This window comes from Erpetoichthys calabaricus, chromosome 2 (assembly GCF_900747795.2).
Source record: "Erpetoichthys calabaricus chromosome 2, fErpCal1.3, whole genome shotgun sequence".
Taxonomy (NCBI): domain Eukaryota; kingdom Metazoa; phylum Chordata; class Cladistia; order Polypteriformes; family Polypteridae; genus Erpetoichthys; species Erpetoichthys calabaricus.
In genome coordinates this window covers 146,015,813-146,034,087 of record NC_041395.2, presented here as the reverse complement: position 1 = coordinate 146,034,087, position 18,275 = coordinate 146,015,813, and the positions used below count along the sequence as shown (strand labels likewise).

The 18,275-nt window shown below is 36.5% G+C and overlaps 2 protein-coding genes across 9 annotated transcripts in view; one reads left to right on the top strand and one right to left on the bottom strand.

Annotated features, from left to right (window-relative positions):
• b3gnt5a (UDP-GlcNAc:betaGal beta-1,3-N-acetylglucosaminyltransferase 5a) overlaps nucleotides 1-11,533 on the bottom strand; it is a 36,941-nt gene extending 25,408 nt beyond the window's left edge. The window contains exon 1 of one of the 2 annotated variants that reach the window (XM_028794599.2): nucleotides 11,304-11,533. The gene's annotated coding sequence lies outside the window, so the exon portion shown is untranslated. Of the gene's footprint in view, nucleotides 1-10,604; nucleotides 10,785-11,303 lie in introns of those variants that run through there. The other variant, XM_028794600.2, reaches the window with a different exon arrangement.
• Nucleotides 1-18,275, top strand: part of mcf2l2 (MCF.2 cell line derived transforming sequence-like 2) — a 399,475-nt gene that overhangs the window by 256,720 nt on the left and 124,480 nt on the right. For all 7 annotated transcript variants that reach the window (XM_028794595.2, XM_051923916.1, XM_051923915.1 and 4 more), the window contains exon 16: nucleotides 13,115-13,181. In XM_028794595.2, coding sequence (XP_028650428.2) covers nucleotides 13,115-13,181 — 67 coding nt within the window. The remainder of the gene's footprint in view (nucleotides 1-13,114; nucleotides 13,182-18,275) is intronic.

The following is an 18,275-nucleotide window of genomic DNA, read 5'->3' as shown; positions in this document are numbered from 1 at the left end:
GTAGGGATAGTAGCACAAATAATTATTTTTCCAATAGTTTCATAAATGAAAACACTTTATTACAAAAATGATTTTTCATCCCAGGTTTCTGACTGATCATCTTTATATACTGTATTACTGTTTTGAAGGTTTGCAGAAGATGGATATGTAGGTGGTTCCAAAACAAGCATCAGTTATGCAAACCAGGTTCCTTAAAAGGTGCTAAAAATATTCCTGTGCTGAAGAAACTGCATAAGGGAGTTCTACCCATGCATTATAATTGCAGATTCACATATAATATATTCAGGACCAGTAAAGCTGGTGAAGAATATTCTAAGTTTATCTAAGATGTTTAAAGCTTTGACCATGTCCAAATGCAAACGCTGGCTGTGTTTTGAAGGTCTAGTAATAGAAAACACATGGTTAAGATTCTGCTACCAGAACCTTCAATGTGCTTAATGCTTAATGGAGAAGTTACACATGCTTAATGTGAAGCTGCTACATACATAGGTTCATCAGAGCAGAAGCAAGAAAACTCTATTATGATGAACTGTTTGTGAAACAAAGGGGGTTGTGTACTTTTTTTGGACATAACAGCCAAAATGATACACTACATTCAGTTACAGTAAAGAACTTGGGGCATAAATGCAAAATGAGCACATGCCCTGCAAAGGTTCTAATTGGCCATTACTTTATGGGACATATAAAACACATCATTACAATTTTTTTTTGTTTTGATGATATGAAGTCCTTTTTGATGGTGGCAACTATTATGTAACTTGAAGAAGGTGAACATTCTGTATTTGAATATACAGTGGATATTGTCATACTGTGTGCGCTCAATGAAGTAAATGAACTTTCATGTTTTTGAATATTTAGTACTCTTGGTCAGTTGGTGGACATGTACTGAACTCTATTCCTAGCGTTTCACATTCATTTAGTTTATTTGTAGTTGTGTTTCTTTATGCTCAAATACACAATTTTTGGAACTCTCATATTCAAATTAATGCACTCCTACTTATTGCTAGAAAAGCAGACTTTCTCTGTCTTTTGCATTGTAATCCTATTTTGTTAACAGGATATGGATATTCATATTTGACAGGAGATATAAGCAGTGATGCTTATTTTATTTAAAAGTGAATGTTTTTCTGTTTTGCTGACATAATCACAGAGTGACTGTCCTCATCCATGTTTTAAACAAGTTTTTAGCGTGTCAAGCATTTTTCTCATGCTGTCTGTGTATTTTGGGTGCCGTTAACTAGCCATGGGATAGTTTCTTTTTCCTCAAAATGTAAACTGCTGGGCAAAAACAGGAGCCCAGGTCTATATGAATTAAAGAGATTAGATTATAATATATTTGTACCCTGGTTTATGAGTGAAACATTTGTTTAATGATTTTATCTAGCATTTAAGGGTACACTATTATGTTATATGTTTTTTATTCAAAATATGATATACAAAGCAAGACAAAAAGACATTATTTTATTTATATTTAGGCTCTACTGTTCTCTAACGTTTACCCCTAAAAGGTGAACAAATGCAACAGACTAAGATTTTAAGAAGAATGCATGAATGTGCCCCCCCATATTATTCCATAATTGGTATACTTGAATAGAATGGCCTGATATTGCATTTCATGTATGTTGTTGGTATTGAACTACTGTCCTTAGTCTATAAGAAACATGCAGGTAATAATATCAATGCACTGCCCTAAATATTGTATGAATTTGCTGTTAAGGCACACAAGCCTTTTTAGGTGTGTGTGTCTATATATTGCATAAAAAACAAAAAAAAAAAACAACCTACAATCATCATGTCTTTCTCAATTTTGTTGACATATTGCACATCTATTCTTCAAGGAAATTTGTGGGGGAAATGAAATATTTTTGCAATATCTTTAATATAGTTCACTGTAAAAAATTTTGAAATTTCAAATTTTTTAAAGGTGTTTGTGAATGGTCATAGTCATTTGTCTGAGAAACATTCTGTGCAGCTTTAATCATGGATTAGTTTACCTTGAGAGATGTTACTTCAGCTTTGTGCCTTCCTCTATATCCTTACTCCATAAGCCTGAACACAGTAGCCATTGACCATAACAGGGACTGTTTTAGCAGTTAGTCAACCTATCAAAAATCTGATAGAACTCGGTTTACGACCAAAAAGTTCGCCAAACTTTTGCCTCGGTTCACGACCACACACTCGGTATACAAACAAGCCAGGTTCCCTTTCGGTTTGTACATGTTCAGTCTCTCCCTGTGCATTTCCTGTGCAGCGAGCAAGAGAGAGAGCGAGAGAGCGCGGCACACACACACACACACAGAGGCAGCACAAGAGACAGAGAGAGACGCGCACACACACAGGAGCACACGGGAGAGAGGCGTACATGCACACACACAGGAGCGTGCTAGAGAGACACACACACAGGCGCGCCAGGCTCACAAAAGAGAGACGCACGCACACACACAAAGGCGCGGGAGAGAGAGGCGCGCACACACACAGGAGCACGCTAGAGAGACACACACACAGGCGCTCCTGGCTAGCAAAAGAGAGACGCACGCGCGCACACAGGTGCGAGAGAGAGCGAGTGAGGGACGCATAAGGTAGAGAAGGCTTGTTTTTGTTTCAGTTCTATTTACAGTGATCGGTTCGTAGCCTGCATTGTTGCAATGTTACTTTTCTTGATGGTTTATTAAATTACGGATTTTCAAATGTTCATTTTTTCCCCCTGTGCTTAAAACTCATTAAAAAAAGTGTTTTTAGCGAGCGGTTGCTAGCACTATAGCGCGAACTATTGCAGTGTTAGTTTTCTCTGTTGTTCAAGGTTTTCTCAGTGTTATTCGATGTTTTTACATTTAGTTTACCATTACGCTGTGCATTCTATGGTATAATTAACTATATTTGTGCTTAAAAACTTATATATTATATATATATATATACACACCCCCACATACAGTTCGTATGGTCTGGAACGGATTAATTGTATTTACATACAATCCTATGGGAGAAATTGCTTCGGTTCACGACCAACTCGGTTTACGACCAGAGTTTTGGAACGAATTATGGCCATGAACTGAGGTTCCACTGTATTATTTAAAGTGTTAAAAGAAATTGCATATAGTCTAAATAACATGTACGATTCTTATCTTTCTGCTTCATATGTGGAGCTCAATAATACAATACAATACAGTTTATTTTTGTATAGCCCAAAATCACACAGGAAGTGCCGCAATGGGCTTTAACAGGCCCTGCCTCTTGACAGCCCCCCAGCCTTGACTCTCTAAGACGACAAGGAAAACTCCCAAAAAAACCTTGCAGGAAAAAATGGAAGAAACCTTGGTAAAGGCAGTTCAAAGAGAGACCCCTTTCCAGGTAGGTTGGGTGTGCATTGGGTGTCAAAAGAAGGGGGTCAATACAATACAATACAATACACAGAACAGAACAAATCCTCAATACAGTATAAAATAAAAAGTTATTTTAGAAGTAAATTAAAAAAAAAAATTAAAAATAAAAATTTTAGAAGTATGGAGCAGAATTTAACAGTAATTGATATCATATAATAAGATTTGGATATTTTTAGAGTCCTGGAGCCTTCATCCATCAAGCTGCCTCCCCCATTTGGCCATTCAACGGCTGAAACAGCATTGGGCCAGCCAATCCGATGAAAGGACCCCTCTTTTCCACGATTCCTGCGATCCTCCATCAGGGATGACTTTATCTTAGGCAGGCAAAACAACTTGGCAGGTGGGCCATGGCACCAAGTGCCACATTTGAGTACCGAGAAGAACAAAACACAGCATTCTAAACCTCTATCAGTCTTTGTCAAATCAAGTTTTTTAATTTTATTGTTTCAATGGTAGTACAATGCGGTGACATTTCGTTTCCACTGCTGTCTTAAGCATCCTGTGTCTTTGGTTCAAACCCTGTGTGTTGTTGTAATCTGTGTTCAGCTTGCACACTCTCCACATGTCCTTCCTGCCATATCTCCAAAGACCTACCGTACATGGTAGGTGGACCAAGAACTGTTATTTGGTCCCAGTGTGACCGAGTATGGGTGTGAATGTACGTGATCCACAGTAGAATAGCACTGCATTCATTTTGTTTCCTGCCTTGTGCCCTTTGCTTTCAGGATAAACTCAAGTCTCCCAAGATCTTAAATGGAATTAAGCTGGTTTGAGAATGTATGAACATGTGTCTACTCTGTAAACACATTTTCATGATTAAGTAAATTGGAGGTACCACTGAACTGCTCATTTGGACAATAAATTCCTGACTTAAAAAGATGTGGCTTTGCTGCAAGTAAACAAGTCAAACTGAACATTCAGCATCTTGTAGTTAGGTGTGAAAACATGATTTGTTGGCTGGTATATACAGTATACATACAGTATATGGTTATTATTATTCACACAAGCTAGAGGTATAAAATCAAGTTTAATGGATAGCTCACACAAACCTCTCACATGCATTTTCTTTAAGAAAATCAAAAACTAGTTAAATATTTTTATAGGCTGCTTGGTTATTCTTCCCATAATGTTATTCTGAAATGTTTTAAATAACTACTACTAGTATCTGACAGAGGCCATTCAGCTACATGAATTGTTAAAATTTAATATCTTAAGCAAATGAGATTATTAAGTGTTTAGCTCTTTCAAAGTTAATGTTATTTGCACAGGAGTATGGTACTTCTAATGTACAGATCCTTATTATTTACCACAGGTTCTAAGGACTGGTTCCTGTCTTGTATCTAATACTATCAGGGAAGGCGCAGGACCCCAAGGCATTGGCTTGGACAAAGTAGGCACAGCTAGTGGAGAAATGGTTGCAAGTTTGAAGGATAAGACAAATCCATCCTTTAATTTTATAGATGTTTTGTTCCATGTCAGAAATGAAGGATGTAAGAGCCTTGCAAGACAGGTGTCAATTCCATATTAAGTGGCACATGCACAAATTTAACTTATTACTCAACCCAGAAGCGCATATTTAAATTATGGATAGAAACCAACATGGGAAGAAAATTCAAACCTTACACAGAAGACACCCTGGACTCGAATAGATAGCAATGCTACTCACAGCTTCACTATGCCTTCCACAAAGTTTAACTAAAAGGAAAAACTGGTAGGCAATTTGTTCTCCACTATGAAAATGTATAACAATAATAAAAAATGAATTAACAGATAATAAACATGACAGAAATCATTTTTGTAGCACTATGAAAATGTATAAAGTTAAATAAGAATATATTAACTTATAATTAACTGTCTAATTAAGCATATAACATTATGCTAACATAATTTCTTTGTTCCACCAATGTTTTTAAATTCACACTAGAGAGGTTTTTACCAATATGTAAAGTAAGTAAGTTAATATGTGTGATTATTTCAGATATTGTCAGTTATGTCAACTGTTATACAAACAACGCATTGCTAATAGCAGCAAATTATAGTTCCCCAACAACCTAAGGTTTTGGTTGTTATGACAAGCCAGACGCACTCCCTAGCTGTGGTTTCAGATATCACAAACAATACCAACTTCATTCCTTAAACTATAAATGCCTATAACCTAAGTCTCATAATCACTAATACTCAATATGTGCACCCACTATGTGATTCATAACTACTTGCTAAACCAACTCCCAAAAAAAGGAAAAAAATATTTTCACATGACACAACTAATTAAGCATACTAGCCATGTTGTCAAAGGGGAAGTTGCACATTGTGACAAAAACTCTGTACTCTTCCAATATTCCTACGTCTTAATTATTAAAAAAGGAAGTTAGCAGAAACATACACCCAGAGAACAAATTATATCCTCATGACTGTTTATGGTGTCCATCCATCTGCCCATTATTAAACCTGTCTAATCCGTTTCAAGGCTATAAAAGCCAGAGCCCATACCAGCAACATCACGGACAAGGCAGGAACCAATCCAGGAGAGGGCACCAGTCACAAACAATTTACTGATACCAATTACCCTTTGGAATGTAGCAAGAAAATCAGCAGAATATTGAAAATCTCCACAGATGGTCATTCAGCAAGGAAATGAACCCCATTCCCAGAAGCTGTGAGGCAGAAATGCTAACCATGAGGCAATGTGATACCCTTGCCACTACAATTACATTTGTTAAAATGTTGTTATAATATTTGTTGTAACAAAAGCCAATTAATTTAATACATATTGCTGGCTTCATTATTTTTATCATAGTAGCCAAAAATGTTCTCAGCAATGTTAGTGGGATTATCCAGGGATTAAATAAATATTAGATATGTAAATCTGCATTCAATATTGTAGCCTGGGAATAAGAAAAAAAAGAGTGTTTAACCACACAGTTCGAGTGTTAGATTAAAATGCAGTTAGGTGTGTCTTCTGTGTGAAGTATGTCCTCATAATGCTCACTTTAAGTTCATTGTAGATTCCAAAGACATAGTATTGGGCTGAGTTGACAAATGCATATGCTTATACACAATGGACTGACGTCAAGTTGAAGGTGTGTTTTTTATATTTGGTAATATAACAGGGAGAGAGAGAGAGAGAGAGAGAGAGAGAGAGTCTGCTGCTGCCAGCTTTTTTATTTGTTCCTCTCTAGCCTCACATAGCATGAAACAGGTATTATAACCGATTTAAATATATACCTAACCTGTGTTATTAGAACTACTATGTAAAAGGCATGGCTTACATTCATCTAATATTGGTCCAAAAAAAAAAAAATTCCCTTTCATAAATACGGTCACGTTAGAAAATGTATACTGTTTGAAAGAGGCTAAAGCTTTATGCCTGTCTGAAATATACATTTAGCCACTTTAAAGCTCAATAAAAGATTGGTAGCCTTTTCAGGTATGGTTGGTGATCTTGCCTTACAAATCCAGAGTCCTGGTTCATATCCTGACCAAGCTGTGTGTATTTGTAGTTTGAATATTTTCCTAGTGTTTTCATGGATTTTTCTTTAAGTACCACAGTTTTCTTCCCACATTCAAAGGACATGCATGTTACGTGAATTAGCAACTCTAAACTGGTGCAGTATATACATATGAATGAGTGTGTATGTATGAACAAGTGTGCCTTTTCATGGGCTGGTGTACCCATTTGAGATTGATTCCTGCTTTATACCCAGTGGTGCTGCCACAGGCTATGGCTATACTTAAGCAGGTTCAGTAATTGATAGATTTTTAGAAGCACTATGGATTTTGGGTGTTTTTACATACATACATTTACAGTATGTCATTATGCCAATTATGACATTGCACTCAACCTATATAAGACAGCAGTCTGCTACTCTCCCTGTTCAAGTCTCTGGATACAGTTAAAAGTTCTTGTTTGTGTTCAGTTAGTGAAAATCCTTACTTGGGAGTCAAGACTTTATATTTGGTTAGTGTATTAGGCATTGTTATACTTGGTAAATGTTCATCTTTTTGATCTCTGCCTTTTCCCTTCCCGATCCTTTGCTTTGCATCTTTTGTGCCACGATTTCTTACTCAATGCAGTTAACAGTCAGTCCTTTGGGAGAATCTGTTGTCACTTTCTATGGTTTCAATGTGCATCTACTAGAAATAATACATTAAATTGCTTAAAAATGAACTTTTGAATGGTTATTTGCATTCCTTAAACAATTCTCTGTCTGTTTACAACCTTAAAACATACATGTATACATTATTTACCCTTGTACAAATTAAATTATCCTGAATGTGCTTGATGTCAGGAAAGTAAATTCATAATAATTCACTACTTGCAGCACTTATGTTCCCTTTCTATCATGTTCACAACATGACAATTTAGAACCACAGTGTCAACATTGAAAACCAGTCTGCTGGTCTTGCTTTACATTTTGATTTCCTAGAATTTAGGTAAAAAAAATGTTACCAGTATAAAATTACTGATCTCTAAATCCCCTATAATGCAATTGATTTTTTCTATATAGGATCCATAGTTTAGGAGCTTAAGTGTAATGACATAAATAAACGTTGTCCTCTATGTACCAAGTGAGGTGGAAGTTTACAAATCTTTTTGAATGAATATAAAAGCAAACACAGCAAATGAGCTGCATGAGGCCATAAAAAGAGGGTTTAAGTAGCAGACAAAATGAATGTGCTGAGAGCTGTACAAAAAACATGGGAGGTGGTTTGCACCATTTCAACAGTGCTTTACTATTCAGCAACTATTTACCTACAACAATAATATGCTGGAAAACGGACTCCAAATAGCTCAGCATCATCAAGCAGCTGCTAATTTGGCACAGCGCCACAATTTTCCTAACTAGGAAAAGTGGGCTTATAGTTATGATTTTGACATGGACTGGTGGAACAACCGTTTAGTAACTTGTTGCTTTAATATCTAATCCTGTGTGCTTTGTGATTTGACTTGCAAATGTGTGCTCTGTTGATATGACTGTATATTTGATATTTATTTGTGCCATTAACAAGGTATTTTGGTGGGTTTTTTTTTTATTTAGTTTTTTTCTGTACCTGCTTCCTCCAATCTTGGTTTACAGGGCCCAGAGCCTATGCTGACAGCATTAAAGTACATGACCTGAAGCCAAATTAGATTGTGTGTTTAGTCGTTTGCAAGGCACATTCAAACATACACATTCACAGAATGCCAATTTATAGTTTTCTCTAATATACACATCTTTGGAAAGAGGGAGGCAAGCTGGCATACCTAGAAAAAAATCCATACATACACATGGAGAACTTGGAGATTCCACAAATACAGTGACTAAGCACAGGATTCAAACCCAGTGTCAAGGCAGTAGTGCTAATTCCTACACCACCGTGCCAGCCCTAAAAGGATACAACTACGTTTATATGTGATTAATGTGCCACAGAGTCTCAGTGTGCTGCATGTTGATTAATATATGCAAGGAATAGTGTCAGTGTGCTCTGTACATGTGACAATATTGACCCTATAAACCTACAGTATATAAACACACACACACTATAAACAATATAACATTTTTCTTCTAATTAACCCTCAAACCACACACTAGGCATTCTAACATAAAATGCACTTATATGTCTCAAAAAAAAAAAAAAAACTCTTTGCTTCACACCTTGTATTTCCCCCACATATATGCTTCACACCTTGTATTTCCCCCACATTATATATATATAAAATGTCACACTTTGTTCCTCCCCTTCAAACATGAAGGTTTTTTGTTCAAACACTTAACTGTATTTTTTTAATAGCTGACAAGGAACTATAGTTACTCGTTGAAGTTGAAAGTCTCCTCCCAGCTCTATAGACTCTTGAGTACTTAAGTTCTCTCTCCTGCCATTTTGTTCATCCACCAATGAAACTTCTTTTATACCACCACAAGCTAACTATCATATAATAGTACTTTTTAGTGTCACCAGCGACAATTGCATCCCACTTCACATCAGCTTTGTCACTGTTCATCTGGACCCCTAACAACCATGTCATAGAACCAATTCAAACAAAACAAAATATTTTTCCATTAACCAGTTATGCCTAATTGCATTAAACACTATGTATTCAAAACCAGGGGACAAAAAGGAGGACTACATTCTTTAGTCTAGTGGAGAAAAATAAACAACATTGACCTGACCATAGACATGACGTACTTCTCACTTTGTTCAGCATTTGCATAGCTTACTCTAGGCCCTGAAACTAAGAGTAGTACATTTAAGGCTTTGTCAGCATAATAAAATTAGCAGCTTCTCTGACCTCATACTTTGATTTACTGCATTCACAGTTTTCAAGGTTCAACCTCAGTCATTTAGGCTAAAACAATGGTGTACAAATCTTCCATTAAAGATGTTTAAACACTAGCACACAAATGCACAAGTATACAAATTTCATGCAATAATCTGTCAAACAGTGTTCTTTGGCAAGTACACATCCTGTTTTTTTTTTTTTTTTTTAAACTGTCATAAGGAAACTATAACCATTTAACCAAATGCTTTCATTGTATATATGGTCTTAATACAATATTATCTAAGTTTAAAAGCCATAAAAATAGATACCATGAAAAGATAAATGTACTAATATAAGACTGACAAAGGTTAAAGTCTATATCTTTCGCTAATAAAAGCACAATTTAAAAGAGAAAACTTTACCAACCGCTTGTTAACTTTTTAGTCTGTTGCCTCTGCTTCATTTCAGAAGGATAAAAGAATGCTATAGACAGACTTCTAAATACCACATTTGGGCAAATCATTCCATAGAAGATTAATTAACTTACAGTATTTACATAGACTGAATGATTTACTTCAAGTTCTCACAGATGCCATATAGAAATCCATCCATCTTTTAAATACAATTTATCCATTAATAGGACTTGCATGATAAACCGCATCCCCTTCATTTTCTAATGAACTTACAAACATCAAGGTTGCATGGTATGATTTAATTTTAAAAATTAATATTAAATATGTATATGAAAAATAATCATTTTGAATATGAATGAGTTACTTGTATACATACACCCGAATAGCCTGTTAAGATAAGTAAGCTCATTGAAGAAAGTTTAGTACTTTCTTTTGAAAACACAGAACAAGCCCTTGTTGTAGCTCCATACACTACCTACAAGTTCTTGAAACGAAGATACTACAACATCTTCTCTCAAATATCATTCTAAAAAATAAATGTATAACATTTGCGCTTATTCTTTTACTTACCAAAAAGAAGATAATGTCCGTGGAGGCAGTTTTAATATTGAGAGTTTTTTTAAATCAAAAAGAATCAAATACGATTTTATGGACGAAAAAGAATCCACTTTTTCGGTTAATAAGGAAGTTTATAATAAAAAATAAAAAAGGAACAGCCACAGTACTAAACGTCCGTCTCCGCCACTAATACGTCTCTACAACACTGACTAGACGCGATTAGGAATGGGGTGGGGTGGGGGAGTGAGTGAGTGAGTAAGCGAGCGAGAGAGAGAGAGAGAGAGAGAGAGACGGAATGACCGTGAGGCGGACTAGTCAAACCGGATTAGTTTTTAAAACACGTCTGTCAAGTCACTCCTGAACAGACATCCTACAGATGGCGGCTGTTTTGTCACATACGTGTTAACACCCGAGAAGTTCAACTTTAAAAGATAATATGTATAATTTATCATGCTTTAGCGCAATCCTTGATTATTACTTGTAGAAGTCGGACTACGGTAATAATCAGCGTATAAATTATTCAGATGATATTTAACCTGAGAATGTAATGGTGCTGCCCTACCTTTCAATGAAGTGTGCATACAAACAACAAAGACAGGATGAAAAAACAGTCTCTGATAATGTCATTCATAGCTACTAATGTTGTAAAAAAAGAAAAATCAAACGTATGGTTAAACTGTGATTGTTTGAGAATGTATTAAACAATATTACCGTCTTTAAACATTGTCATTAGTTGCTTTGCTCGTCTCTTAATACCAAGATAGATGTGCGGTGTCAACCGCAAACAAATCACCTAGAAGTAGGGGCCGCGCACGCGTACATCGCGATAACGTGAAATGCTTTCCGCGGGACTATAACCTGGTAAAGCGTCAGCAAAACGCGAAATTGACTAAGTGTTTTGTGCATTGTGCAAAGAAGAACGCCAAAAAAGACGAACCCTATCCAGGTAAATGCCTGAGTTGAGTGTAAATATTTAATCTTTAAATGTTACCTTTATTTTGTTGTTAAGTACATGGTGCTTTTGAAGTATAGGACACACACACAAATTGAAACGAATCACTGTTTGCATGACTGAGTGCAAGCCTGATTTAATATCGGTGTTGAAAAAATATCAGCCTACACTGCATCAAATATTATTTATTAAACGAATATACGTACAATACATTAAGCACGAGGCCTAGTGCCTGGGATATTGCACTTTACACCATAAGGCTATTTCAAGGCCCCACTCTGATTCAGAGACTTCACGTACCCCGAAAAATATATGTAAAACAATTGTATGGTATTCTGATCCTGTTAAGATGAATTGTAGAAACGCATCTGTCAAATAAACAAGAAATTGTATCCTGAACTGGGTTATTATCCGAAGTGAAGCCCAGTGTTTAACTAAGTGCAGTAAAAAACCGATAAAAAGATGTGCAACATTGCATCACTGAAATAAATGGAATATACAAATAAAGGAATACAGTGTCATTTATAATGACAAGCACTATATTATTAAACATGCAATGTAGCAAGAGAATATACATTATTTAAAGATAAAAGAAATTCAGAATGTCACAATAATCAAGAAAACACTGCCCATTTTCCTTTGAGGCTGAAGGTAAAATAGTTCACTTCCTATCTTACAATTACTGTACATAAAGTAAGTCCCCAGAGCAGGTTGCCTGAAATTAAACTCTTTATTGCAGTAATAAACTTGGAAACCTGACACAGCTCTGCTCAAATTCTGAACCTTGACCGCTGTCTATTAGCAGCCTCTGTGTACAGTTTGCAGGTTGGTTCACTCCTTCCTTGCATATGCCACTGATAGTATGACTATTTTTGAGGCTTTATATTTATACATTAATTTATACTAAAAATCATTGAAACATGTTTTAACCTTGTTTGTCTCAAAAATGATATCTATATTCTTTATATATTACAGCTTATCTTTTGATTATACTTTTTATTTCCTTGATTATGTCTGATAACTTTGACATAGAAAATAATAAAAAAAATAATTTATTTTGCCAGTGGCTAATATTAAAAGGTGGGAAAAATTGTGGCATGGCATTTTTTTCCTTTTTCTTCAATAATTGTTTTGTTAGCTTTAGCAAAAATGCCAGTGTCCCCTTCAAGGGCCGGTTTCTAGCTTGTTCCCAATGGTTTATAGATAATGTCTGGCTTTTGAAACCCTGAAGTAGTCAAATTAGGGACAGGTATACAAAGCCATTTTAAAAGAGTATTATATTATTCTGTGGTTCCTTCATAATGTTACCTCAGTTTGTTGTTGTGAAGCATGTTTTCTTTTCTTGTACACCACTAAAATTCTGATAATTCCATCTGCTTTTTTGTTGCAGTTATCCAGTCTTTTTTTTGTAAAATTTTCCTTTATATTTTAATTTTCAGGAAATTATTACTGAAAGACAAATATAATTTTAGAGTAAGCATATTTCAAAAAATATTTTAAACTATTTAAAGGACCCCTGAAAATGCTTTCAAAATAAAATAAATTTATTTATTTTGATTGTTTTCTTTAGGCTCATTATGAATGAACTATTGGAAACAGAAAGGGTTTATGTTGAAGAGTTGCAGAGCATCATTGAGGTAGGATCACTTTGCTAATTTATATATCCTCTTATTGTTTTAAAGTGCATTGAAAATTCCTAATAATTTGAACAGTTGTATATTTTTCACTGTGAATTTTGAGGGATCCTTTCGTCTTATTTAATTGTATATAAAGGAGACTCTAAAAGATAAATAGTCCATATGTTTTAGTATTTACTTAATTTGTGTTATGTATAACAAACTACCACATCCATGTTTTAGGTTAAACAAGATAAATAAGCCCTGTAATACGATCACAAGAGAAAATAAAGTGTTGGTGCAGTACAGGATGAACCCAGTTTAATTGGCAGGTTTTTAATGCCAAGAAAAGTAGTTTTGTCCATCTCACAGGTTTTTCCATAGTATCATATTCAGGCACAAATTGTTTACTAATTAATGACTTCTGGTAGGCTTGGTTCTTATATTCCCTGGGACTGAAAGGTGCGAGTCTTTTGGTGAAACTGGGAGTGATGTGATGATTCCTCCACCTGTCAGTCTTCAGATTTGAGGGCAAAAGAGGGAAAGGCATAAATGACAGCACCAGCTCACAACCTATGACGGAAGAACAAGCAGTATGGAATTCATGAAGATGCTCCATACTCTCACTTGTGCTGCATACCCCCCATCCCTCTCACTTAGGCCAGACCCATTGGGTCAGGTGACCCGAACCATGAGGTCTTGAAAACAGGAAAGAGCATTGGCGTTGGCATGCTGGACACCCTGATGATTTAGGACTTTAAATGTTTAAAGGAATAGAAGACTTTATTGAAAAAATGATTTTTTAAATATGTTACTTACTCCAAGTAGTTTATAGTGGTGGTCAAGAAAAACTTTTAATCTTTCCCCCTCATTCATTGATCAAGAATCCTGTCATCAATTCAAACACACAGTATTCTGTGAATTACATTTTTCCTATTGACATTCAATTTGTAGTTTTTAGGAAGTAATAATAATAATTTAGCAAAAATGCACACATTTATCACATTTTGACTATTCGAGTGGATAATGAACATGTAAATTATGTGACACAAGTTGCTTGAAATATTTTTTCTTTTTCCCATGATCTTTTTTCACATCATTTTCCGTTATCCAGAATTGGTCACTGCAAGGTCCCGTTGAACACGAATCCTCAATATGTTCTTTTTCCATAAAAAGGATGAGATTAAAAATTTTCTTCGGCCACCACTACAAACAACACGGGGAAAGTAGTATATTAAAAAAAATTGCCTTTGTGTGGAGTATACCTTTAAGGCTGAATGTCCAGGAACCACCAGGTAAGCCAACATTAGGTCTCCTTGTGTGTGGTTATCCACTGAAGGGATGCATGATCTGTGATAATGGTGAACTCTCTGCCCAGAAGGTAGTAACTCAGCTGATGAATAGTTCATTTAATGTCTACCACTGGGCACCCTTCTTTCCAGTCCAACATTTACAGCTGAGGTACATAATTGGGTGATAAGCTCTGTCAATGTTTTGACTCAGTACAGCTTACAAGATGGTGTTTGAGGCTTTTAACTGGAGAACAAAAGGTACAGAACAATCGGGAGAAGTCAAAACAGATGCTGACGTCAAGGTGTCCTTTAGGTTCTTGAGTGCACCTTTAGCTTTAGCATCCCATAGCACTGTATTAGGGGCATGCTTTCTCATTAAATCAGCCAAGACCATACCTCTCTCAGAAAAATAAAGTGAAAACTGGCAGTAGTACCCCCACAAACCTAAGAAAGCCTGTGTGTGCCACTGGGCTTACAGATAGGGACAGCTAAGTATGGCAACAAGCTTGGAACAGTGCATTTTAACCAGTCCTCCTCCCTCCACATTGACTAAATGCTTGACCTCCTTTAAACCAAAAAATGATTTCTTGGGTTGATACAAAGGCTGGCCAAACACAGTGACTGAAGAACAGTGAAATATGCTGCCCATGCTTCTCCTAGGTGCTGGAATAGATGACTGTGTTATCCAGGTATTGACATTGTGAGGCCAAAGAACTTTATACACCACTCAGCACCCCATAAAGACCAAAGGGTAGGACACAGTACTGTCAATGTCCACTAGTGATACTAAGCACCAATTTCTCTTTAGCGGATGCCATTAAGGGAATTTGCCAATACCCTTTTGTCATGTCTAATGTGGTAAGGATGTGGGCCTTCCCAGGTTGTTCAAGGAGTTCATTCACTAGCAGAATTTCATACTGCATCAAAATGAGAGATTTGGTTAATACAGTGGAGGTCATTGCACAAGTGCCAGCTTCCTTCCAGTTTTGATACTAACACAATTGGTTTGGACCAGGGACAAATCTTTCCTCACTCTTTATCCAGCATACACTTAATTTCAAGCTCCACCTCAATCTCCAGGAGGTGATATGGTCATTCTTTGACTTTTACTCCAGGCTCAGTACTAATGTCATGCGCAATGAAGGAAGTCTGTCAAGTTTTCTCATCATCTATTGGTTTGATTGACAGAATGGTGGCTTCAACCTCCTGCTGTTGTTTGGGCATAGTCTCTACCAAAATTAATATGTATAGTACTGGCAAATGAGGATCTAGGCAAATGAGGCTAGAGTTGAGATTGCAATCTCCTTCCTTCTACAGCTTTATTAAGTTCCTGTGATAGAAACTCTCAGTGGATCTGTGATTTGGTTGTTTAGCAAGGTAATCGACCAAACCTTTTCTTTGGTTAATTTTATAAGGTCCTTGACAGTGGACTAGCAGTTTGGAGTGAGACATAAGAAGTAACACCATGACGCCATCCCCAGGATTGAACTCCCTTAGAGATGTGCCATTATTGTAGCACTTTGCATATGCTCCAAATTTTCTTTTACAAAAGGCCAAATTTGGGCAAATCTATTCATGTAAGTGTGTAATACTCTCTTAATATATTGATGGAGAGGAGTGCCTCTGATTCCCAGCCTTCTTTGACTGTATTCGATGTACCACATAGATGTCTTCCAAATAGTAATTCAAATGGAAACAAATCTGTAGAGGCTTCTGGGAATTCCTGAAGTTGTTAAATTACACACTAAGAAATACTTAGGCTAACTTGAAGTAGTAATTTAATTGAAGGCTCGCAATCTTACGGATGCACTTTACTAACAATATGAAATACCACTCGAAGATTTGCAGGATGAGATTACACTAATGTTAGATAAATGTTGCATGTGTAAAGTATGTGATTCCACAAGGCAATGTTACTTAAATGGCATTAACTGAAACTCAAGATAAAGTTACAGACAGCAATGGAGGTATCTCCATTTATCCCAAAGTTTAACTTCTGTTAGCCATCTTTAAGTAACAAGTCTAAAGTAAAGTTAAATAGGCTCAACCATAACTACAACAAAAAAAAAAAAATACAACTACCAACTCATATGCAGGGCAAGAACAAATGAAGTAATGCTTCATCACACTTCATAGCAAATTGTTCATGGAATGCAAAAAATACTGTAAGATAGTGTTAATTAAGTCAAATGACACCTGTATTTCTTAATAATGGTAAAATTCTGTATTTAACACTAGAATTACCAAAGCCTACGAAAAAACTCGTAAATCTGGCCCACCTTAAATCCGTTCGCACCTCTCCATCAGCGTCTTTTGTCCTGTAAATGTGCCGATAAAGACAAGCAGCAAGCAGCCTGCTATTCCATTCCCCCACAAAGACAAGCAGCCTACTATACCATCCCTCCACCACATTTGCATTCGGTAGTATGTATCATGATCGTGACTGAGAGAATAAAAGTGGGGGAAAAAAAAAAGGTAACTTTTACAAGTACTATAAATGTACATCGGTTGGTACAGATGCAAATCAAATGTATGTGTTTACTGTATAATCTATACTAATTAATAAAAGGCAAAGCCCTCACTGACTCACTGACTGACTGACTGACTCACTCATCACTAATTGTCCAACTTCCCGTGTAGGTGGAAGGCTAAAATTTGGCAGGCTGATTCCTTATAGCTTACTTACAAAAGTTAGGCAGGTTTCATTTCGAAATTCAACGCGTAATGGTCATAACTGGAACCTCTTTTTTGACAATATACTGTAATGGACGGCAGCTTGATGGCCGTGGGAGGCGGAGTTGAGTGTCACGTCATCACGCCTCCCACGTAATCATGTGAAAAGACTGTGAATGCAGTAGGGAGAAATGAAGTAAGAGCCGCAAACAGCGAAGAACAAAAAATTCATTAAACAATTGAGAAGGGAGCGAGTGAAGCATACAAGCATCTTCATAAGGGAAACAAAGCACCGTGTAAAACGTAAGTTTAAATTAAGTTTATTGAAACGCTACCGTTAAGGATTGCAATAACATATTCGCGAGATAAAAGAACGCAGTAGGGAGAAAGGAAGGAAGAGCCGCAAACAGCGAAGAGCAAAAAATTCATTAAACAATTGAGAAGGGAGCGAGTGAAGCATACAAGCATGTTCATAAGGGAAACAAAGCACGGTGTAAAACGTAAGTTTAAATTAAGTTTATAGAAACGCTCCCGCTGCGGATTGCAATAACATATTCGCGAGATAAAAGTTTAATGAGAAGACACGAGGTATAAACGAACCACACGCCGTGGCGCAACGTTAGGGGCAACAGTTTCAACCATTCTATGATCTGCTTCTCGCAACTGAAAGACGGCACATGGCGGATGTTAGCCAACTTGCTGACCGCAACGTTAGGGGCTTCAACTCTGGTGCTGACGATAGAGATTCGATTCACGAGAGGGGATGCAGTGAGTGTGTATGCCTGATGAGCCCAGAATTAGGGAGAAACACGTGTCGCATACTGTTTGCATTATTTGAAAGTAAACTATTAAAACCATTCTATGATCAGCTTCTGGGAACAGAAAGAGGGCACGTGGCGGATGTAAGGCGACTTCCTGACCAACCACAAGCGTAACCTGGCAGGTAACCACCCATACAGTCAGATTGTGATTCAGAAAACGAATGCCATGAATGTAATTACCACGATCTACATACTGTCAAATAAACGAAACACACGCCGTAGCGCGACAGCTGTGAAAAGCAAGGTTCACAAAAAAACAGATCCTTAACAAATTGTTATTGGTATATTTTCGATCCGTTTAAAAAGGTTTTCTTTTCTTCTTAAAAAAT